Consider the following 25,855-nt stretch of genomic DNA (forward strand, 5'->3'; position numbering starts at 1 on the left):
ATCATAAGACCAAGCAGTTAAAAAAGAAATTAGTAGAATATAATTTATTGTTAACATTTCAGATACTTTTTAATAAAAAAGGAAGCAACTAGTTACAAATACTGTTTAAATTCAATCAAATGCCTTCTGAAGAACAGGAAGAAAACATTTTTCAAACTGGGAGGGAAACAATTTTAAAAACTCAAATTCAGTTAAACACAAGAGGGACAGGTTGTGGGATAATAAGAAAATGCATCTTTGTCATTAATTGTCGATGTTAGGAAAAAAAAACAAAAACCCAAAGACTTAACTATTTAATATAAAAGAGAGTGGAAAATCTTATAGATTAGGATTTAAATAAGAAAAAAGGAAAAAACTCAACTACATGGTACTACAAGAGAAAAAAATCTAAAATATTTTGTCATAAAAGTTGAAAAGAGGTGTAAAAAAGCAATCTTAATCAAAGGTGCCATTATTAACATGAATAAAGGAAGAATTCAAGGCAAAACATATTACATAGAAAAAAAAAATCTATAATAATAATAGATACAATATACTGGGAGTGTGTGACAGCTCAACTTCTACATACCCTGACAATGCAACACAGAAACATATAAAGTAAAAATATTAGAAACTTAAGCAACTTGAAAATTCACACAACTTAGCGGGAAACTTTCCAAATACCTATCAGAAAATGAGGAAATCAAGTAGACAATACAGGTATGGGCACTTCAAAAATAGAATTAACAAACTATACTTATATTTCATAGTGAAACAGAACTTAGTATATCATATGAACAAAGAACATAGTCTTTGAAAGCAAATAAAAACCTGATTATATCTTAAGCAAAGGAAAATCTCAACAGGTTTTTTTAAAAAATAACACAGGCTACATCCGAGGTCCATAAAGCTAAAGGAAACTAAAAATTATCAATAAAAGGATAACACTACACTTGAGAATTTTAAAAGAAAAGAAAATAACCTACTAATGAACTCTTAGAATATAGAGAAAGTGAAAACTAACATTGTGAGCATATCATTTGAAATGGAATTGGTCCCAGCAATTCTTAAAGAAAAATTTAAAGCCTTAAATATATTCAGTATAACACAAAAAAGGTTTAAACACATAAAAAGTTTCAAAAATAAAATACAAATAAAAATATATCAATATAACTTACAGTGATAAACATAGAAATGAAGAAATTCAGAGATACAAAAGTAATAAATAAAACCAAACACTACTTCTTGGGTAAGTCTGACAAGAGAAACAGCCTTTAACAAGTCTGATTATGGAAAACCAGAGAATAAAAAATACAAGGAATCATTAAAATTAGAGAACTAAGTACAACTGATACATCAGTAAATGGGAAAGTCTAAAAAAAAAATGGATGATTTTCTAAGAAAAGAAATCATCAAAATTACCTCAAGGAAAGGTAGAAATGTAATAGAATATATCCACAGAAGAAACCTTAACAATAGTTATACATCTACCTTTCAGAAGGAACATAACATTATTATATTATTTACAAAGTTAATTTGGCAGTTGTATAAAAAGTACAGTGCACAACACATACATGAAAGGGGATCAAGAAAACATGAGACACAGTCATATGTGATCTTCCCCTACCTGGAATGCTTTTGCCAATGCTTTCACCATTCTTCAGGTCTTAGTTTATATTTTACCTTCTCAGATGATAATATCAGAGGTACTCTCCTCATTTCTCTACCACACCATTCTCTTTATTTCCTCCACAGTACTACCATAGTCTAAAATTATCTTGTTCTTGAGTACTTGCTTATTATCTCTCTTCTCCATTTAAAAAAGAGAGGAACCAATCAGACTTACTCAGCGCTATCACCAGTTTGTGGCAAAGTTCCTGGCACAATGCAATACAATATTACAAGCATCCAAACACTTGCTGAATAAATACTAAAAATGACAAACACCATTACCAATATTAGGCAAATATATTAATGTAATATACTACATTAAACTGCTAGGTGAAAAGAATATGTATCATCTTAACAAAAACACATGATAAAACATATTATCTATTACCACAGAAATACTTTTAAGCCAAGAAGGTTACTTTTGTTTCTGACAAGGTATTCTATCAGAAATCTAAGGCATACATAAATGTAGAAGTTTAAAAATTAGAAGCATTCCATTTAAATCAGAAAAGATGTCCAAATCAGAACTAGTAGGGAACAGGTCTGGAAACCTAAGCAATGCAATAAGACCAGAAAACAAAACAAAAAATAGAGAAGTATAAATACTGAAAAGGGAAACAACAAAATGCCATCATTTGCAGAAAACATAATCATCCTTCTAGAAATTTCAAGAGAATCAATCAACAATTAAGTAAATGGTAAGATCAACATACAAAAATCAGCAGATTTCCTATATACTAGCAATAACCAATTGAAAAATAAAGTGCAAAATGGAAGAAAAGATGTAATTCACGGTAACAACAAAAACTACGAAATACCCAGGAATAAACCTAACAAGAAAAATGTAAGACCTACATGAAAAAAAAAAAACCAATAAAATTTACTAAAGGACATAAAAGAACACCTGAAGAAATGGAGAGGCATACCATGTTCCTGGATGGGAAGATTCAATAGTGTAAAGATGTCAATTCTCCCCAAATTAATCTGTAAATTCAATGCACTTCCAATCAAAATCCCAAAGGGATTTTTAATGGAACTTGACATGTTGATTCTAAAGTTCATCTGGAAGAGAAAATACACAGAAATTGCCAAAATTTTTTTGAAAAAGACAATGGGGAGGGGTGCCCTACCAGATGTCAAATATAAAATGATAATCATCAAAACAATGGAGTATTAAATCCAGAACAAACATATTTTGGACTTTTAAATTATGATACAGATGATACTTCAAGTCAGTGGGAAAAAAAGACATTGTTCAATAAATTATTTTGGGAGAATGGTTACAAAACTGAAAAAATTAGTTAGGTCTCAGCCATAAAACATATATTTTAAAAATTCCAGATGAATTAAAATCTACTAGAAACATAAATAAAACTGAAGACATAGTAGAAGAAAACATAAAAGGCTAAATTACTATAAGAAGGCTTTTCAGGAAAAGACACAAAACCTAGAAGCTAGGAAGGAAAAGACTGATAGATTTCGACAGTATAAAAATGAAAAATCCAAAGATTCCATAAAGTAAGACAATTGACAGGTTAGCAGAAAATGTCATAAAATATGATGGTTATATTATAAACAGAATTTTAATGAAATCCTAAAATTTCAGTAAGAAAAAGGCAAACCCCACAATAGGCAAAATGATATGAGTAGGCAATTTATACAAGACATAACAAATGACCAACAAATATGCTCAACCTCACTGGCAATCAGGCAAATACAAATTAAAATGAGGTATTATTTTTTATCCATTGACAGATAGTGTCTGTTTTGGGGAATAATATGGTAGACTCTATAATCAACATTTAAAATGCAATTTTCATTCTAGGAATTTAGACTGCAGAAATACTTGTATATGTCAGCAAAAAAAAAAAATGTACAAGTATGTTTATTATAGAACTGATAACAGAAAAAATTATGTAATCCATATACCCATCAACAGAATAATAGTTTTGGGTTATGAAGCAATGAACAACCATCTGAAGAATAAAGCAGATCTACATATAAAGACTTATACCATGACTATTTAAATGTACTTACTCTATTCTTTCTGTCCCTTTAATTTTCATCTCTTTAGACTTATTTATCTTTATGAAACTTAACACTGCAGTGACATTTTCCAACTTGTTTATTATCTTATTTGAATATAAATTCACTTAGGCAAGGACCATACTTTGTTACTTGCTTTGCAAACAGAACAGGGCCTTAAAAACATTAAGCTTAAACTCAAACATATTTCCTGAATGAATACACAAACACTGATGTCGAAAAGTATCAATATTACATTTCATTAGGTGAAAAATTTAAGTCTCAGAAAAGCAGGCATGGTATATGTCTGCTTAAGTTGATTAAAAACAAAATATATGTATATTCAAGAAAACAAAAATTTCAAAATATATAACTCAAGTGGTGATCAAGGAGTGAAATCATCAAGAGAATTTTACTTATGGGTACTCTTCTATACTGCTTACCTTATAAAAATACCAATAAAAGGACAACATAGTTTTCTACTGTGTAATCCTAGCAAATAATTTAATAATTTAGATCTTCAAAGAAAATTTAATACTTTAAATTCTAGATCCTCAAAAATATCAAGAATAACTTATTTCCATATTTCTAACAAAAATTACAAAAGAAGTATCAAAACAATTTGTATTATTTTGAGGTATATAGGATTAACTTGCTAGTATATGTAATTCAGTCTGAAATGCACATGCAACAGAAATACTTTTTAAGTAAACAGAAAAAAAAAGTCTTGGCATCGGGCTTCCTGGTGCCTCAAATGGTAAAGAATCAGCCTGCAATGTGGGAGACCTGGGTTTGATCCCTGGGTTGGGAATATCACCTGGAGGAGGGCATGACAACCCACTCCAGTAGTCTTGCCTGGAGAATTCCATGGACAGAGGAGCCTGGCAGGCTACACATTTCATGAGGTCACAGAGAGAGGACTGAGCAACTAAGCACAGCACAGCCTGACATCAATATTAAGTCACTGTAAGATTCAGTTACAGCAACAGCTTGTTTTCCCAAGAGAAGTAAAATCAAGAGAACACTGTATTTCCCTCCATTCTTTTTCTTCCTATAGCCAATTAAATTTCTTTGAAAATCAGGTTTATCAAAGTATAAGTTAGAATAAAGTTCACCCATTTTTAGTTGTATAAATCTATTGGAGGGAAGATTGCAAGTGAAGGGTTAGTCGCTCAGTTGTGTCAGACTCTGTGACATCATGGACTGTAACTGGCCAGACTTTTCTGTCCATGGAATTCTCCAGGCAAGAATACTGGAGTGGGTAGCCAGTCCCTTCTCCAGGGGATCTTCCTGACCCAGGGATCGAATCTGCATCTCCTGCACTGCAGGCAGATTCTTTACCATCTTGAGCCACCAGGGAAGTCCCATACAAATCTATGGATATTGGCAAATATATAGTTATATAATTTTCACCACAATCAAGATAGACAGTATTTCTTATACGCAAACATTTCTCCTGCTCCTTTATAGGCAATCTCTTATCACCACCCTAGTAATCATGCTTTCTGTTACTTTCATTTTTCTCTTTTCCAGAAGGAAATGGAATTATTCAAAGTTTTGAGTGCAGCCTCTTTTACAAATGCACAATGCCTTTAAAATTCATCTACTCTACAGCACGCATCGCATCAGTAGTTCATTCCCTTTTATTTCTGAATACCTTTCCATCATATGGATATATCTCTTTGCTTAGCTATTCAGTAATTAATGAATATTTGAGTACTAGGCTTTATGTGGGCATGTTTTCATTTCCTATGGATAAACACACGAGAAAAAGAATGTGTTTTTAAATTTTTAAGAAAACAGCAGACTTTTATAAATGACAATACCATTTTGCATTCCCACCTGCAATGTATGAGAGTTCTGGATGCTTTGGATTCTCACTAGCATTTGATATTGTCAGTTTTTTATTTCTTTAATTCCTCCACTCTAGATATTAATGTAGGGCTTCCCAGGTGGCATTCGTGGTAAAGAACCTGCCTGCCAATGCAGGAGACATAAGAGATGCAGGTTCAATCCCTGGGTTGGAAAGATCCCCTGGAGACGCGCATGACAATCCACTCCAGCATTCTGAGTCTATGCTCTAGAGCCCTAGAGATGCAACTACCGAGCCCATGTGCCACAACTACTGAAGCACTCATGCCCTAGAGCTAGCACTCCGCAACAAGAGATGCTAGCGCACTGCAACTAGAGATAGCTTCCACTCACAATTAGAAAAAGCCTGCATGCAGCAATGAAGATCCAGTGCAGCCAAGAAAATAAATAAATCAATATGGGTCTGGAAGATCCCCAGGAGTAAGGAATGGCAACCCACTCCAGTATTCTTCCTCGGAAAATTTAAGGACAGAGGAGCCTGGCAGGCTACAGTCCATGGGGCTCCGAAGAGTCAGATACCACTGAGCAACTGAGCACACAATGAGAAAGATATACAAGAATTTGAAGAGTTTGATATCAAAGATCTTAACAACTCTTACTTCCTGTGAGCCCATCCAAGAGAAAGTAGCTATAGCACATTCTAAAAATTAGCCTTTCTTTCCCCAACACATCTTTTTCTATTTGTGGCTCCAACTGCCTCAAATTATGGCAATAAAGGTGGGTGGAAAGAGACAAGGAAAGTGGGAGGGAAAAGAAAGGGGAAAAAAAATCCAGCAGGACAAAGAAATAGGATATCAGGCACCTTCCAGCCTGAAGTCATCTATTTTTCTGAAGAAAACATTTTCTCAATTTTCCATTACCTTATATAAAATACAAGGTTGAATCATTAATTCAACCTCTTCCAATCCCCTTCATAACATTATGTAGGACTTCCCTGGTGGTCCAATGGTTAAGAATCTGCCTGCAAATGATGGTGACAAGGGTTCAACCCTGGGTCCAGGAAGATCCCACATGCTGCAGGGCAACGAAGTCCCTTGCGCCACAAGGGACTAGAGCCCACATGCTGCAACTACTGAAGCCTGTGCGCCCTAGAGCCTGTGCTCCACGAGAGAAGCCGCCACAGTTAGAAGCCCATGTGCCACTCTCCACACTTAAAGAAGGCCCACAAACAGCAATCAAGACTCAACGTGGCCAAAATTAAAAATGAAAATAAAGGTTTTAAAAAAGTTAAATGCAGAGGTATACCCTAGAAATTTACAATTACAGTTCCCTCTCTGCTGCCATTTACTAAGATTTTCAAATGGCTAGTTTCTTCTGATCACTCAGGTTTCACTTAAATTTGTCATTCCTTAGAGTATGATTTTGCGGAGAAGGCAATGGCACCCCACTCCAGTACTCTTGCCTGGAAAATCCCATGGACGGAGGAGCCTGGTGGGCTTCCATCTATGGGTTCGCTAAGAGTCGGACACGACTGAGTGACTTCACTTTCACTTTTCACTTTTCCTGCATTGGAGAAGGAAATGGCAACCCACTCCAGTGTTCTTGCCTAGAGAATCCCAGGGACAGAGGAGCCTGGTGGGCTTCCATCTATGGGGTCGCATAGAGTCGGACACGACTGAAGTGACTTAGCAGCAGCAGCAGAGTATGATTTTGTGACCCTATGAACCCTCCTTCTCTCTGTCATGGTTCATCCCCATCACCTTGACTTCATTTTCCAATAGTAATAATGATAATATTAACTTCTATTATTTATTTTCTAGTCAAATTACATACTGTCAGTCTTTTCAACTAAAATAAAAGTCCCAAGAAAGTAGGAACTTCATCTATCTTTTCATTGCTGTTGTCTAAGCCAAGAGCAGTACACCAAGGAAGCAGTCAATAAATATTTCTTGAATTATGTCATTAAGTTATATCATTAAAGATATTTAACTTTGACAAGTCCTTTATTTTGAAACCCTGAAATACACCTCCATGCTTTCCATTTTTTATCATCTTAAAAATATTTCTGACAGCAGAGTATATCCATGAATTATATCTTTTTCACCTAGAGGAGTATAATTGCAATGAAAATTCATACAGTTTAGTATATATCCTTTTTTGAGGCCAGAAAGACATTAAACACTAAAAATGTTCTTGTCCTAACAGAGATTGACTTGTATTTTTAACCCATCATGAATTTCAGAATCCTAAAAAAGAAACACAGGAGAGCTTTTGTCTCTGTCTGCACTGATTATAGAACAAAATAGGTTTATATTATAAAATACAGAAAGAACATTTTTGTCCAGATTATTTAAACACTGAAAAAGTCTATCATAATAGACTGGAGAATCTCCTCTTCTGAATTTTTTTACGAAATGTCAGCCAACTCAAAGGTCTGCTTCTATTCAGCATTTAATAAAGATGCAACTTTACTTCCTTGGTAGTATGGACTACAATGTTTGTGTCCCCCACAAAATCGTATGCTGAAATCTACCTCACAATGTAATGATACTGCAGTGAGGCCTTTGGGAAGTAATAGGATTAGAAGTCATGAGGAAGACACGGTCAATGGGATCAGTGCCCTTATAAGAGAACATGCTTCCTCTTTTTGCACTCCAACACATGAAAATACAAGATGGCTCTCTGCAACATGAAAGAAAGAGGGTCCTCAGTAGAACCTAACACCACGCCAGCACCCTGAGATCTCAGACTTCCAGCCTCCAGAACTATGAAATGTAAATTTCTGTTTACAAACCACTTAATCTATGGTACTTTGTTATAGCAGCCCAAATAGAGTAAGACATCTGGAGAATTAGGGGGTATATTGCTTTATATTCTGTTTAACCAGTCTTAGAGCAGTGGTTCTGAAATTTAGCTATACAACAGAATTAACAGAAAAAGTACTAATGCCTGGGAGATAACCTTAGATATTTAATCTTGTAGGGGTATGGCTTGGGCATTAAGAATTTTTAAAAGCTCCTAGGTAATGCAAATGCAAGACCAAGGTTAAACCACTGCTCAAAAGGTGAAGATTAATTAACTCCATCATGAAAGTAGCTTATGTATGAAGACAAAAACAGCTTCTCTTAATTGAAAGGCATTTAACAATTCTAAATGCCATTAGCCTTTGTTTATATTCAAAAACAATCAAATATTTTCTAAATCACATAAAGGGCGTCAGAATCTTTCTCACACTTTCTCTCAGTTATTAAACACATCAAAATACTTCTAATGTACTCAGCACTATGCTAGGCACTGATGAATAAAGCTGGATCACTGTATTCTTGTGATCAAGCATTCACTCCTACCTTTAAGATGTCCTTACCTCAACTACCACCATGATCACACTCTACTTTCCATCAGGGGTTGGACTGTATCAGTCCATCAAAGAACAACTATAATGCCAAATGTACACTTTTGGAGGACTAGTGTTCAAGTTTAACTCTGTTCTTACTCAAGGATTATTCATAGAATTTAGTCAATCCTAGTCAAAGAGATGTTGATACTGTAAAGAACAGGTGCCCTGAAATACAAAATGACCTCACTAATTAATCATCTCATTAAATAGTGCTAGGGGAAAAAGTTAAGATTCTCAACTTTTTTTCACATCATGTATCACAATATAAAATAAACTCCAGTAGAACTGGATCAAAAAATATATAGATAAATATTAGCTGATCTCCAGAAGAGGAAAAGATGTTTTTAAATATAAAAGAAGACAATCTTCACAAAGATACACAGGAGGGAGATGGTGAGATATATGGAGAGAGTAACTTGGAAATTTACAATATGTAAAAAAGACAGTTAATGGGAATTTGTTGTATGACTCAGGGGAAGTCAAACAGGGGCTCTGTAACAATCTAGAGGGGTGGGATGGGGGGAGATGGGAGGGATGTTCAAGAGAGAGGGGACATATATATACTTAATGGCTGATTCTCACTGATGTTTGACAGAAAACAACAAATTTCTGTAAAGAAGTTATCCCTCAATTAAAAAGTAAATTAAAAATCATATACATATAAAATACCCTTATATAAAATGTAAATTTCCCAGAAAAAATTTATCATATTTGACAAAGATTCACATCAGTACATAGAGATTTCTTCAAAAAATAAAGCCGTATTTCCTTAGAAAATGACCAACTGACATTTTAAAAATGTTTTTCCAGTAGAAAACCTAAAAATAACCCAAGTATCCAACAATATAAAAGCAGTCAGTTATATTCTTCAGCTAGAATATTATGCAATCACCAAAATAGAAAAACGCTCAAGGTATATATATATTAAAAATTAGGATATAATATTCTCAAGTCTAGTAAAAATATATCAGATGTGAGCAAAAGAGCAAGACACAAGTATTAAGATATGCTTTTTCCTTATGCTTCAAAATCTTTACACAAAATATATATTAATGTAATTAAGGTTTCAAAATCCATATCCTTTGACCTAGAAATCTACTAGAAGTTTTCTGAAATACAGAAAACACAGGAAAATACTCATTGCTAAATTATTTATAATAGCAAAAGAAAAAAACTGACATATTTAAATTGATACTTCCAGAAAATATTTAAGGATACAGCAAAATATAAATATAAGGATACAGCAAAATATAAATATAAGGATACAGCAAAATATAAATATAAGGATACAGCAAAATATAAATATAAGGATACAGCAAAATATAAATATAAGGATACAGCAAAATATAAGGATACAGCAAAATATAAATAATGTGTGAGGAGACTTTTGCATCTATTTTCATCAGTGATTGTTGTTCAGTTGCCAAGCAGTGTCCAACTCTTCACGACTCCATGGACTGCAGCATGACAGGGTTCCCTGTCCTTCACCATTTCCTAGAGTTTGCCCAAGTTCATGTCCACTGAATCAGTGATGCTATCCAACCATCTCATCCTCTGTTGCCCTCTTCTTCTTTTGCCTTCAATTTTCCCCAGCATCAGGGTCTTTTCCAATGAGTCGGCTCTTCCCATTTCAGCTGGCCAAAGGATTGGAGCTTAAACTCCAGCACCAGCCCTTCCAATGAGTATTCAGGGTTGATTTCAAGATTGACTGGTTTGATCTCCATGCTGTTCAAGGGACTCTCAAGAGTCTTCCTCAGGACCACAGTTCGAAAGGATCAATTCTTTGGTATTCTGCCTTCCTTACGGTCCAGCTCTCCCATCCATACATGATTACTGGAAAGACCACAGCCTTAACTATTTCGACATTTGTCAGCAAAGGTGATATCTAATCTTAAAGCACTGTGGTCAGAAAAAAATACTTGAAATGATTGCAATTTTTAAAAATTTACCAAAGCTTGATTTGTGACCCAAGATGTGGAAAATGTTCCACATGCATTCTGGAGAATGTTCCATGTGCACTTGAATAACAAGTCCAATCTACTGTTTTGGATGAATTCTAGCAAACAGAATCCAACAACACATTAAAAGGAACATACATTATGATCAAGTGGGCTTTATCCCAGGGCTGCAAGAAGTCTTTAATATATGCAAAGCAATCAATGTGATATTAACAAATTAAAAGATAAAAACCATATAATCATCTCAACAGATGCAGGGAAAGCTTTTGACAAACTTCAACATTCCTTTACAGTAAAACTCTCCAGAAAATAGGTATAGAAGGAACATACCTCAACATAATAATGGTGATATATGACAAACCCACAGCAAACATTATTCTCAATGGTGAAAAACTGAAAGCAATTCCTCTAGGATTAAGAATAAGACAAGGGTGCCCACTCTGGCCACTATTATTCAATACAGCTTTGGAAGTCCTAGCCACGACAATCAGAGAAGGGAAGGAAATAAAAAGAAACCAGATTGGAAAAGAAAAAGTAAAACTCTCACTGTTTACAGATGACATATTTACTAATACATAGAAAACCCTAAAGATGCCACCAGAAAATTAACTAGAGCTAATCAACGAATATAGCAAAGTCACAAGATACAAAATTAATACACAGAAATACCTCACATTCCTAAACACTCTAACAAGGAAAAGTCCACAACAGAAATTAAGAAAACAATGCCATTCACTGTTGCAACTAAAACCATAAAAGACCTAGGAATAAACTCACCTAAAGAGACGAAAGACTTGTATGCAGAAAACCTGAAGACACTGATGAAAGAAATCAAAGATGAGGGCTTTCCCAGTGGCTCAGTGATAAAGAATCATCTTGCCAAAGGAGGAGACACAAGTTCGATCCTTGGTCTGGGAACATTCCACATGCTACGGAGCAACTAAGCTCGTGCACCACAACTATTGAGCCTGTGCTCTAAAGACCAGGAGCCAAAACTACTGAAGCCTGCACACCCTAGAGCCCGTGCTCCACAACAAGATAAGTCACTGCAATGAGAAGCCCACATACTGCGCCTAGACAGCAGCCCCAGCTCTCCGCAACTAGAGAAAAGTCCGTGCAGCAACAAAGGCACAGCACAGCCAAAAATAAATTAGTTCATTTAAAAAAACTACATGGGTTGTCACCTCACAACAGTCAGAATGGCCATCATCAAAAAAACCTACAAACAATAAACGCTGGAGAGGATGTGGAGAAAAGGGAACCCTCCTGCACTGTTGGTGGGAGTGTAAACTAGTACAGCCATTATGGAGAACAGTATAGAGATTTCATAAAAAAAAAAAAAAACAAACACTAGGACTAAATCTACTATATGACCGAGCAATCCCACTCTGTGGGGACCAAGGATCCCACTACTGAGCATATACCATGAGAAAGCCACAATTCTAAAAGATACACGTACCCTAATTTTCACTGCAGCATTATTTACAATAGCCAGGATGTGGAAGCAACCTAGATGTCCATCTATCCATGGATGGATAAAGATGGTATCGTACATGTATACAATGGAATATTACTCAGCCATAAAAAAGAACGAATTTGAGTCAGTTCTAGTGAGGTAGATGAACCTAGAGCCTGTTATAGAGTGAAGTAAGTCAGAAAGAGAAAAATATCATATATCAAGATATTAATATACAGAATAAAGAAAAATGGTATTGATGAATTTTTTCCAGGAAGTGATGGAGATGCAGATGTAGAGAACTGACTTATAGACACAGTGGGGAAGGAGAGTGGGATGAATAGAGAAAGTAGCATTTACAATATACACTATGCTATGCTATGCTATGCTAAGTCACTTCAGTCGTGTCCGACTCTGTGCGACCCCAGAGACGGCAGCCCACCAGGCTCCCCTGTCCCTGGGATTCTCCAGGCAACAACACTGGAGTGGGCTGCCATTTCCTTCTCCAATGCATGAAAGTGTAAAGTGAAAGTGAAGTCGCTCAGTTGTGTCCGACTCTTAGCGACCCCATGGATTGCAGCCTACCAGGCTCCTCCGTCCATGGGATTTTCCAAGCAAGAGTACTGGAGTGGGGTGCCATTGCCTTCTCCGTACAATATACACTATCATGTATAAAATAGATAGCTGGTGAGAAATTACTATATAACATAAGGAGCACAACCTGGAGCTCTACGGGGTGGGAAGCTCAAAAGGGAGAGGAATATATATATAATTATGGCTAATTTGCATTGTTGTACAGCACAAACAAACACAACATTGTAAAGTGATTTTCTTCCAATTAAAAAATAAATTAAAAATACAATGTGTGGCGGGAAAAATCAAGATATATAATATTTTTAAATAACAGAGTCCCGATTTGTTAAAAAAGTGCATGTAACTATCTGCATAACATATGACTAAAAGGAAACAGCAAAATTTAGCATTGCTCATTTTATCTTTCTTTGAACCATTTAAAAATTTTCAAGTTTTCTATGAAATTTTATAATTAATGAAGCTTTCCATCTCATTCCTAAAGACCTGACAATACAGTGTTTGCCATTAGTAATAACATTAAACAGTTTTGTTTTTTTTTTAACTGCTTCAAAACGTATTTACTTTCCAGAACATAGGCAGCTGAGAGCAATTTTTAGAATTTCTCATTAAACATGATTAGGCTTCTTTAACGGAGAAGGCAATTGGCACCCACTCCAGTACTCTTGCCTGGAAAATCCCAGGGATGGAGGAGCCTGGTGGGCTACAGTCCATGGGGTCACTAAGAGTTGGACACGACTGAGCGACTTCACTTTCACTTTCACTTTTCACTTTCATGCATTGGAGAAGGAAATGACAACCCACTCCAGTGTTCTTGCCTGGAGAATTCCAGGGACGGGGAAGCCTGGTGGGCTGCCGTCTATGGGGTTGCACAGAGTCAGACACGACTGAAGCAACTTAGCAGCAGCAGCAGGCTTCTTTAAAATGTACTATGAAAAGTATATTAAATGCTGCTGCAAAAACACAGTATGCTATAAACAGTTAATACTGGCAATTGATTGTGTCAGAAGCATTTACAATGGACTTGTTTGACACTGTACCTGTTGAGTAAATACTGCATGTATAAGTTATGAAATAACTTTACAACTAAACAGTAAGAGTTAGAAAGACTGTAAGATGTGACATTCTATTGGCCACCATAGTACTCTTGCCTGGAAAATCCCATGGATGGAAGAGCCTGGTAGGCTGCAGTCCATGGCGTCATGAAGAGTCAGGCACAACTGAGAGACTTCACTTTCACTTTTCACTTTCATGCATTGGAGAAGGAAATGACAACCCACTCCAGTGTTCTTGCCTGGAGAATTCCAGGGACGGGGAAGCCTGATAGGCTGCCGTCTATGGGGTTGCAGAGAGTCAGACACGACTGAAGTGACTTAGCAACAGCAGCAGCATTGGCCACCATAGATATTTCACTGCAAATCTGCCACAACTTGGTCTATTTTAGTATAACTCTCTCCACAACCCAGCAGTTTACATACAGTGACTATATGGTTTAGAGTTACAACAAAGTAACTGTTAGCTTCCCATTTCTTTAGACAAAACAGGGGTATGATAACTGCAAAGAAAGAAGTGAATCCTACTACCTCTTCATCTTTCTACTACATCCAGCATTATTTGAGGAAAACAAAGCAGAGAACTAAGCCCTATTTCGTTCAGGAGACAAAGACCAGAAATTGGAGAAGCTGAGAATGCTAAAATTTATGAGGCAGAAAATTGGAGAGAAGAACCAGGAACAGAATCATTACAGAGCTATAACCTAACAACTATAAGGGCTCCTATAGGGTTGGATTCAACCCTGTAGGAAGAGATTCAACCAGCCAGAGGAAAAGGATTTCACTGACCACTTCAGGTATTTGGTAGAGAATCCAGAAAGGTCACATATATGAATGAGAGGGGCTTCTCTAACTTTGGTGTATAAATACTAGAAAGATGCCATAAGAACGCTTCAAAACAAGCCTCAAAAGAATGAATCTTATTTGCAAGTAACTTGCTAGTCAAAATTAAATTCAATACTTCTTAAAGAAGTACAATAATATTTAGATATTTGACAATGTAATAATCACACTAAGTTAAGTGTATGTGTACTCAGTCATATCCAACTCTTCACAACCCCATGAACTGTAGCCTTCCAGGCTCCTCTGTCCACGAGATTTTTTAGGCAAGTGTACTGGAGCAGGTTGTCATTTCCTTCTCCAAATCTTCCTGACCCAGGGACTGAACCGACATCTCTTGCATCTCCTGCATTAGCAAGTGCACTCTTTAAGAAGCCCAATAATCACATTATTCAGCATCAAACAAAAATTACTAGACTTGCAAAAAAGAAAGTACGTCCAGTAACTAGGGAAAAAACATAATAGAAACAGATCTTGAAATGACAGGAATGGAATGAGCAAACAAAACTTTAAAGCTCTTTAAAATAATGTTCACGGATACAAAGACAATGTGAACAAATTGCTGCAAGAAATAAAAATCTACAAAACTGAAAGATCAAAGAGAATTTCCACTGCTGAATAAAGTATCTGTTATTAAAAATGAACTGGATGACACTGCAGAAGGACCAATGAACTTGAGACAGAGCAATAAATACTATTTGAACTAAACTTTGAAGGAAAAAAAAAAAACAAAAAAAAATACAGAGGCAATGTCACTTTTAGCAGGATGTTGTGCTTACATGCTCAGTCACTAAGCTGTGTCTGACTCTTTACAGCCCCACAGTACAGCCCCATGGTCTGCCAGGCTCCTCTGTCCATGGAATTTCCAGGCAAGAATACTGGAGTGGGTTGCCATTTCCTACTCCAGGGGATCTTCCCAACCCAGTGACTGAACCCACCTCTCCTGCACTGGCAGGTAGATTCTTTACCGCTGCACCATCTGGGAAGCCCCAATAGAGGTAATAAAATGAAATATTAAAAATACTCAATCTATTGAAATATATGAACAATGGAAAAAGGAACAATAACAAAGTGGGACAAACAAAACAATTAGCAAAATAGTAGACTTAAACACAAAACACTGATAACTACATTAAGTAAAAATGGATCAAATACACTGATTAAAAGGCAGAGACTGACAGTCTGGATAAAAAAGCAAGAGCTAAATATATGATGCCTAAAAGAAACGTACTTTAAGTATAAAGACAGAGAGAGGTTAAAAGAATAGAAAAAGACATATCATGAAAATATCAGCTGTGGCAAAGCTGGTAGAGCTATTATTAATATCAGACAAAGCAGAATTGAGATAAAACAAGGAATACTAACAAAGATAAAAAGGGACATTTAATTACATAAAAGGATCAATTTAGCAAGAACATATAATAAACCTAAATCTTTAATACCTTGTAACAGAGCTCCAAAATATAATGGAGCAAAAACTGACAGATCAGAAAGAAAAAAACAAGACTCTTCATAATTATAGTTTAAATTTTGAAACTCATCTTAGTCCTTGCTAGGCAAGTAGACAGAAAATCAGTCAGAACATAAAAGACTTGAACATTATTAATTAACATAATTGATATTTATGGAACACTCACCCCACAACTGCAGAAAATATATTCTTTCTAGATATGCATGAACTTTTGTCAAAAATGAAACATATTTTCGACCATAAAACAAGCTTCAATATACCTAAAAGAACTGAAATTGCAGTACAGTATATTCTCTGACCACATATAATACTTTTAAATAATCCACAAACTTTCTGAAAAATAGTTCCTCATCTGAGTGACAAGATGACCATAAATAACTTGAGAGACTATCTTCTCCATTCTCCCAAGGATGTTATATAAACAACATGATTATATATGCACAAGAGAAAAGAGATGTCTTAAGCATTAAAGTGTAATTTTCCCATGAAACCGCAGTTGAGAAAGGCAGAATGAATCAAAGAGGGAATCACAAGGAAAATTATAAAGCATTTAGAACTAAATATTATAATGAAAACACAACACATAAAAATGTGTGGTATATACCTAAAGCAGTGCACAGAAAGGGTATTTACAGCCTTTAATACAGTAAAAAAGATGAAACATTAAAAACAATAATCTAAGCTTCCATTTAAAATAACCAAATAAGAACAAATTAAATCTACATAGGAAATATAAGAGCATAGGTCAATGACACAGAAAATGAAAATAACATAGAAAAGTCAATGACATGAAATAAAAATTAAAGTTTATAGAAAAAAAAACTGATAAAGGTTTTACAAGAACAAAAGAGAAAATACAAATTATCACTATCAGAACTGAAAGAATTACTAAAGAATAATTACAGATTCAGATCAGATCAGATCAGTCGCTCAGTCGTGTCTAACTCTTTGCTACCCCATGAATCACAGCATGCCAGGCCTCCCTGTCCATCACCAACTCCCGGAGTTCACTCAGACTCACATCCATCAAGTCGGTGATGCCATCCAGCCATCTCATCCTCTGTCGTCCCCTTCTCCTCTTGCCCCCAATCCCTCCCAGCATCAGAGTCTTTTCCAATGAGTCAACTCTTCGCATGAGGTGGCCAAAGTACTGGAGTTTCAGCTTTAGCATCAGTCCTTCCAAAGAAATCCCAGGGCTGATCTCCTTCAGAACGGACTGGTTGGATCTTCTTGCAGTCCAAGGGACTCTCAAGAGTCTTCTCCAACACCACAGTTCAAAAGCATCAGTTCTTCGGCACTCAGCCTTCTTCACAGTCCAACTTTCACATCCATACATGACCACAGGAAAAACCATAGCCTTGACTAGACGGACCTTTGTTGGCAAAGTAATGTCTCTGCTTTTCAATATGCTATCTAGGTTGGTCATAACTTTCCTTCCAAGGAGTAAGCGTCTTTTAATTTCATGGCTGATTACCATCATTTAAAATAATAAAGACCACTATGAACAACCTTATGTCAATTAATTCAACAACTTAGACTGAAATACACAAATTACGCAAAAAGAATTAAAATTTTCAAAACTGACAAAGAAAAGCTAAATAGCCATGTATCTATCAAAGGAAATGGATTTTTCATTAAAAATGTTCCCACAAATAAAACACAAGGTACAGATGGCTTCATTGCTCAACTCAATCACTCAAACAAATTTTCAGAAAATAGTAAAGAAAGATGTACTTCCAAACACGTTATAAGGCTAACATTTCTCTGATACACAATAGCCAGATTTTTTTTTTAAGAAAACTAAAGATCAATATGCCTTGTGAAGAACAAGAATCCTTAATAATATACTAGTAAACCAAATCCAGCCATATCCAAAAGGGGTCATATATCATGACCAAATGCAGTTTATTCTAAGAATACAAAGTTGGCTTAAAAATCCAAGAGTCAATTAATATAATTCACATAATGACAGAACAAAGAAGGAAAATCAAGGATCATCTCAACAGAATCAGATAAAAGACCTGACAGTTCAGTATCTTCTGATAATAAAATTTTTTAGCAAACTAGGGGTAGATATCTTAACCAGATAAGGGAATCTAGAAAAAAGTATAAAGAACATCATACTTAATTAGGAAAAATTGAACACTTCCCCCGCTAAGATCAGGAACAAGGCAACTTGGTCCAATAAGTCACCAATTCTATTCAGTATTTTACTGGAGGTCCTACGTAGGCCAACAAGGCAAGAAATTAAAAATAGGGGAGAAGGAGAGATAAACTGACTTAATTTGCAGAGATGACCATGCATGTAGAAAATTCTACCATCAAACAAACAAACAAAAAACAACCCTGGTTAACCAAGTGAATTTAGCAAGCCAATAGGATATAAGATCAATATACAAATGTCTATTTGTATATTGGACAAACAACTGCCAAATAAAATATAAAGAATTATCATTTACAATAATCTAAGTATTTCATCTTGGCCTCTCCTAAACCAGGAAGAGGAGAAAGACTCTTAATCACTGTCATTGGAGATGACTCTTATCACTGGTGATGGCTCAAACTTAACTCCGCATAAGAAACTTCAATAGATAACCCAGTTACTTGGACAGTAAGGAGATCAAACCAGTCAATCTTAAGGGAAATCAACCTGAATACTTGCTGGAAAGACTGATACTGAAGCTAAAACTCCAGTATTTTGGTAATCTGATGCGAATAGCTGATTCACTGGAAAAGTTGCTGATGCTGGGAAAGACTGAGCGCAGGAGAAGACGGTATCAGAGGACGAGATGACTGGATGGCTTTGCCGATGTAATGGACATGAACTTGGGCAAATTCTGGGAGATGGTGAGGAACAGACAGGCCTGGCGTGCTGCAGTCCATGGGGTCACAAAGTGTCAGACACAACTGGACGACTGAACAACAACATTTACCAATCAGTTTTCCTATATCGTTGCCCTCCTACATCCGAGAAGTCCAAATTCTTTTTCCTTTGGCTGCTGCTACTGCTGCTAAGTCGCCGGCAGCCCACCAGGCTCTCCTGTCCCTGGGATTCTCCAGGCAAGAACACTGGAGTGGGTTGCCATTTCCTTCTCCAATGCATGAAAGTGAGAAGTGAAAGTGAAGTAGCTCAGTCGTATCCAACTCTTCGCGACCCCATGGACTGCAGCCTACCAGGATCCTCTGTCCATGGGATTTTCCAGGCAAGAGTACTGGAGTGGGGTGCCACTGCCTTCTCCATTCCTTTGGCTAGTTAGGACACCATTTATCATCCGTTGTTAAGATGGCATATAAGCAGGACTTCCCAGGTGGTTCAGTGGTAAAGAATCTGCCTTCCACTGCAGGGGACACTGGTTCAATCCCTGGTCAGGGAACTACGACCCGAAGATCCCACCTGCCATGGGGCAACTAAGCCCATGTGCCACAACTAAGACCTTATGGAACCAAAAAAAAAAAATTGCATATAAGCTCCCAGGCCTAATTGCTTCTTTCGGTTTTGACTTCTTTTCAATTTGCACATCTCAACCACTGAATCTAAGAGGGTAGAGAAGTCTTCCATCCCTTACAGGGAAAAATTTAATAGAACATTTGTAAGGCCCAAACAGTGAAAACTACACAAAACTTCTGAGATGAATTTTTTTTTTAAATCTAAATAAATGACCATCACGTGGGCCAACATTATGTCAGCTATACAAAATACATTCCTAAGTCTGATACAGCTAAGAAGCCATGAGTTTGCAATCTCTGCTCTGAGTGTTCTAAATTTTATCCTTGAAACAAACCAGACTACCAGAAAACTGAGTACTCAGGCTACAGTACTAGTTTTTTAAACCCAACCGAATTTTATCAGTAAATCCTTGGCTTACATTTTGTAGAAACTAGTATCAAGTTTGTTTAGTTTTAGAAGATGGAGTTATTTAATACAATAAGCAGTAGGTCCAATACAGGGGCACAAAGAGAAATTATTTTCTAAGATCTAAATTGCACAAAATTTATCAATTCTCCAGAACATCCACCATGCTTACAGAGTTTATGAACAACACAAATCTCAAAACTTATCAAGTTTCTAATTTGGCTCTTGTTGCTAGTTAATTCAATCTACATCAACATTTAGAAAACTAAGATCATGGCATCTGGTCCCATCACTTCATGGGAAACAGATGGGCAAATAGTGTGGAAACAGTGGAAACAGTGTCAGACTTTATTTTGGGGGGGCTCCAAAATCACTACAGGTGATTGCAGCCATGAAATTAAAAGACGCTTACTCCTTGGAAGGAAAGTTATGACCAACCTAGATAGCATATTCAAAAGCAGAGACATTACTTTGCCAACAAAGGTCCGTCTAGTCAAGGCTATGGTTTTTCCACTGGTCATGTATGGATGTGAGAATTGGACTGTGAAGAAAGCTGAGTGCCAAAGAATTGATGCTTTTGAACTGTGGTGTTGGAGAAGACTCTTGAGAGTCCCTTGGACTGCAAGGAGATCCAACCAGTCCATTCTGAAGGAGATCAGCCCTGGGATTTCTTTGGAAGGACTGATGCTAAAGGTGAAACTCCAGTACTTTGGCCACCTCATGCGAAGAGTTGACTTATTGGAAAAGACCTGGATGCTGGGAGGGATTGAGGGCAGGAGGAGAAGGGGACGACAGAGGATGAGATGGCTGGATGGCATCACCGACTCTATGGACATGAGTTTTCGTGAACTCCGGGAGTTGGTGATGGACAGGGAGGCCTGGTGTGCTACAATTCATGGGGTTGCAAAGAGTCGGACACAACTGAGTGAATGAACTGAAGTCAATTTTACCACTGGTATTAATTTACTACTTCTGATTTTTGTATTTTTATTTTTCAGAATATATATACTCATCAGTTCAGTTCAGTATACTCTTATAAGACACTTCAAATTCTCTTGTGGAATGAAATATCTTTTACATAAATGCAGAAAGCATTTTTTTTTAAAGAGAGTCAAGGTATCCACATTAAAGAATTCAACATTTATCAAGCACATTACAGAGACATTAAAATATTTCTAATGTACACACTCTAACGTTACTTTTTAAGAGTAGGACAGGATAAGAGATAATGAACTTGAAAGAAAGGCTAGAGAGGGAAAAAACCCTAGGGAAGGAGAATTTTGAATAATGAATAGATGTTGAAGAGGGCAGCAGGTAAACACTGTAAGTAGTAACAGAATATTATAATACAATGTAAAAATAAACAATTCAGATTAAATGTAAAAATAAAGTTGGGTGGATAGAAGGATGTCAAATAATAGTTCAGGTGCAACACTGCACTTGTATTTGCTTCTTAAATGTGAAATAACAAAGCAAAAGAAGTTTTAAAACTTGTAAAACACACCATCATGTCAAACTTTTTGTTTAGAAGTTACTGAAGCTACTATCTTTAGAGTTCTAGTCAAGACTTTAATATATATAGAAGGGATCTTAGAAAAACTATACAGTACAATTTAACTTTAGAGACCAAAAAGTGCAAGAATAAAAAGAAAAATATTATTTCAAATAACATACAAAGACTATGTTAGAACTCCAACCTACAGATCACCTGGGTTGATCTGAATAACGTGATTAACTGTTACTCTTCTGCCTCATTCCATGTATATACCTAACCAAAACTAAGAGTTCAGAGAACTTTCCAAGATAAAAACACAGTACAGTAATTCCTTCATTGTACATGTGTAACTCCAAATGAAAAACAAGCATTTACTGTGTTCAAGATACAATGCTACGTCACTGAGGACATCAAGAAGAATAAAACTATTCACAGAAAATCATACAATCTCACTAGAAGCTCAAGACAATTAAAAAGGAAGCCTATTAAATATAAAAATACTTAAAAGTCAATGTTGATGTAATTTAGCATTCTCACTTATCATACTTTATAAAAGATATATTCTTTGTAATTCATAAAATATTTACAAAATGATCTACCTAAGAAGACTTTTTTCATATGGCATATATAAAGCCTAATCTTAATATTTTGGTTTCTTAAATAAATACATTTAGAAGAAAGCAACTTTCTATCCAGTCCTATCTCCATTTATTTCATAAATAAAACTTAAAAAAAATAGGAAAAATAAACTGAGAAAGATTCTTGAGAAGATAATATTGTACAAATGTGACAAAATAATAGAAAGGAAAATTTTCCAATATTTGTGAACACTTCAACACCAGCACAAATTTTTGGAAAATCTTAACCAGTACTTCCTTATGGAACATAAGAATTTAGAAACTATTTCTCATACTTGCTTAAATAGTTCATACAAATATATGTTGATCTTTGTATGATGACAGGACATAAATTACAAGTGTAGAATGTGACAAAGACTGAAGAAATGGCAACAGAACAAATTCAAGGTTAGAACCAGTTAAGGATAAACACTAATTAGAAAAATAAGCTCAACAAATGAGGAGTTAGGCTGTTCATAATATCCAAACATCAAGAGGAGGAGCAGAATCTAAATAATCTGTAGCAGGAGTAAGAAATCAAAACAAAGTGGACAGCAAGTATCAAAAGTCAGAAGCAGGATAAATGATAAAAGGCTTGAGACTAAAGAAGGAATCCAGACTATAGAGATCACCAACAAGCTGTGTTAACACTGGCTCAACATTGCTTCTTATCTCAATGAATGTGTGCATGCTAAGTCACTTCCAACTCTTTGCAACCCCACCAGGCTCCTCTGTCCATGGGATTCTCAAGGCAAGAATACTGGAGTGGATTGCCATGCCCTTCTCCAAGGGAATCTTCCAACAGTCACTTGGAATTTGGTAGGTGGGGAGAAGAGTTGTATTCAGCATTTAAGAAGCATAAAGACAAGAGATGTGCAGATGTTATAGATCCTTTTTTCCTATGAGACCACATGATTTCAGTGCCAATTTCAAAATTAATTTGTGGCAAAAACATAGTACATACAAATACAAGAGGAAAGTATAAAGTAGATTTTAAACAACTTAATTTGCTACTTTGCAGAGGAAGGTGAAATGGCTTAGTCTTTGGATAACCAACATCAGGGCACATGGGTTCAGTTCCTGGTCAGGGAACTAAGATAAGATCCTTAGTTGCAGGGCAACTAAGCCTGTGCACAACTACTGAGCTCCAAAACTACTGAACCCACACACTTCAGAGCCTGTGCACCACAATGAAAAAGAACCTGCGCACCATAACTAACCCCCAAAGCATCTAAATAAATACATGAAAAAAGCCTAAAATCTTTAAAGAGAAAAATATTTGAATTTGACACATACTTCATCTATTTGTTTCCACTCGCTAACATATGAGTAATTCAAACAGTTATAATATATAAACTCCTTTCCTAATCATTCTGAACTATAACAAGACATTTGACGAAATTCATAACCCATTTAAGTTTTTAATCTTTATTCATCTTTATCAAAATTAAAAGTATTACATAATGTTATTCTGGAAGCAGAACCACTTCTACTTATATCTGTCCTCCTTCACTCAGGAATCTTCAAAATCCTTTTGTATAAATTCTGAATGACGAATTGCAAAACATGTTTAAATTTTTTTCCACAAAATTTTTCCCTCGTTTTATATCTGCTGTATTGTAGTTGAAGGATAGAGAAACCTAGAGTGACAAAAGAAGTTAGAGAAGTTGGGACTATGTAATAAATTTTAAAATTTGATAATATGGTAAAAGAAAACATTTTAATCGAGTAGACTTAAATCTAAATCTTAGTTTTATGCCATTACTGACTGTAAACTTGGGCAATATACTAAACTAGCAGTTACTCAACTATGATCCGCGAGATCCGTAGAGATCCTCAAAACTCTTTCAGAGGCTCTGTGAAGTCAAAACTATTTTTATAATACAGTACTAAAATGTTATTTGCCTGTTTCACTGTTGACATTAAATTGATGATACAAAAATAATGGTGGGTAAAAACTGCTATTCCCTTAACACAAATCATGGCCATATCACCAATCATCATATCTTGTCTGCCATGCACTCATAATTAAGTGAAAAAAATTAAGGGTGAATTTCCATTATGAAGCAATAAAAAGTACTAATTTTTAAATTTTCCACCTTGAGTATATTACCTTTTAATATTCAGTGTAACAAAATGGAAAACATTTCTGCTGCATACCTAGATACTGCAGTTGTCTCAAGAAAAACACCTGTGTAAATGTGATCTAAACCAATACCTTTTTTTCATGGAACACTGATATCATTTCAACAAAAACAACTCTCTTTCTCATCAGTGATAAATTCAAATTTTCAAGTATACATTATAATTTTGGAAAATTTATATCTGTCACTGAATGTGACAGCTTTCCAGTTCTTTATTTTTCTAAGGAGAAGAGTGATGTATTAGTAAATGTTATTTTTTTATATCGTGGAATAAAAGGCAGCAATATTTGGAACTCAGTAAATCAGTATTTTCCAATTGACCAGAGTACGATGCTACAAAATCATGCACCAAATGATCTACTCAAGATACACAAAAAACCAGTGGGTTTTAATTGAACAAAGTTCAAAAAATTCGCTGATAATGTTTCAGATTCTACACTACAACTAACCTCCAGGAAACCATCATAGTTTTAGGACTGGTATCAAAGAAAAATATTCACATTTATCAAAATGGCTATTAAAATATTCTAAATGTTAAGACGGTACTTTTTCTTAGACTTCCTCTAAAATAATGTATTGCAACAGACTAAATATAAAACCAGACATATCTTCTATTAAGCCAGACTTCAAAGGTATTTGTAAAAATCTAAAATAATGCCATTCTTCTCAGTTGTTTTCTTTCGGAAAAGTTATTTTTATAAAATTAAGTAAAACTGTAATAGCACAATCCTTCTGTATAATAACTTAAATTTTCAACAAATTGTTAACTAATGTGGTCAATTTCCATTGCTACTATAAAATTATGTGGGTATCCTACATATAACATATATCTATCTGTCCATATATAGCCAGTTAGTTAGAAGCATGGTTCCATCCAAGACCAATATTAATGGCCAACAATCTAGCCACTCATTAAACCAAAACCAAAAGTTACCTCAAGATATTTGTAAACACCTCCTGAAAGACCTTTGTTTTGGCAAATCTGGAAGCTATGTACTAAAACCAAACCAGTGATTAAGCAAGACTTTGATATTCAGCAAGTCTGTGGTGATCAAGTCACTTCAACACCAGAATGAGTTATTCAGTCAAGCATCAGAACAAGGACCCAAATACTTCAGAAAGTGCCAATGCTGCTACATGTATATGCAGGTAACACATGACGTAGACCTTTCCTAATGCATGTTTCACAATATGTTCCACCTTAAGCACCAGACTGTGTTGAATTAACGTGGGACTAGTAGCATTTGGACAATCCTGACATTACTTTCTTGTGAGAGTAACATTAATTTACATATCTGTAGTTACACTATCTTTTGCAAGCTGTTTGAAACCTTCACTTGAAAGGTTTGAAACTACTCCACTAAAATATTAGTCTTCTTTAGAGGGATTACTAACGTTAAGTCTATCTTTTAGTCATCTTCTACTACTCTCGTACGCATTCTCTCAAAGTTGGTGTGTGAAAGCAATGTTGCAACTTCTGCCCCTCCATTCAAG

General features: G+C 35.5%; 1 protein-coding gene across 6 annotated transcripts in view; it reads right to left on the bottom strand.

Annotated features, from left to right (window-relative positions):
• ANKRD17 (ankyrin repeat domain 17) overlaps positions 1 to 25,855 on the bottom strand; it is a 167,502-nt gene that overhangs the window by 99,363 nt on the left and 42,284 nt on the right. Inside the window, exon 1 of one of the 6 annotated variants that reach the window (XM_070372506.1) lies at positions 2,577 to 2,696. The exons of the other annotated variants lie outside the window; for them this stretch is intronic. Within the exon in view, the coding sequence (XP_070228607.1) occupies positions 2,577 to 2,579 (3 nt within the window). The 5' untranslated portion in view covers positions 2,580 to 2,696. Of the gene's footprint in view, positions 1 to 2,576; positions 2,697 to 25,855 lie in introns of those variants that run through there. 6 annotated transcript variants of the gene reach the window in all.

This window comes from Bos mutus, chromosome 6 (assembly GCF_027580195.1).
Source record: "Bos mutus isolate GX-2022 chromosome 6, NWIPB_WYAK_1.1, whole genome shotgun sequence".
Lineage (NCBI taxonomy): Eukaryota > Metazoa > Chordata > Mammalia > Artiodactyla > Bovidae > Bos > Bos mutus.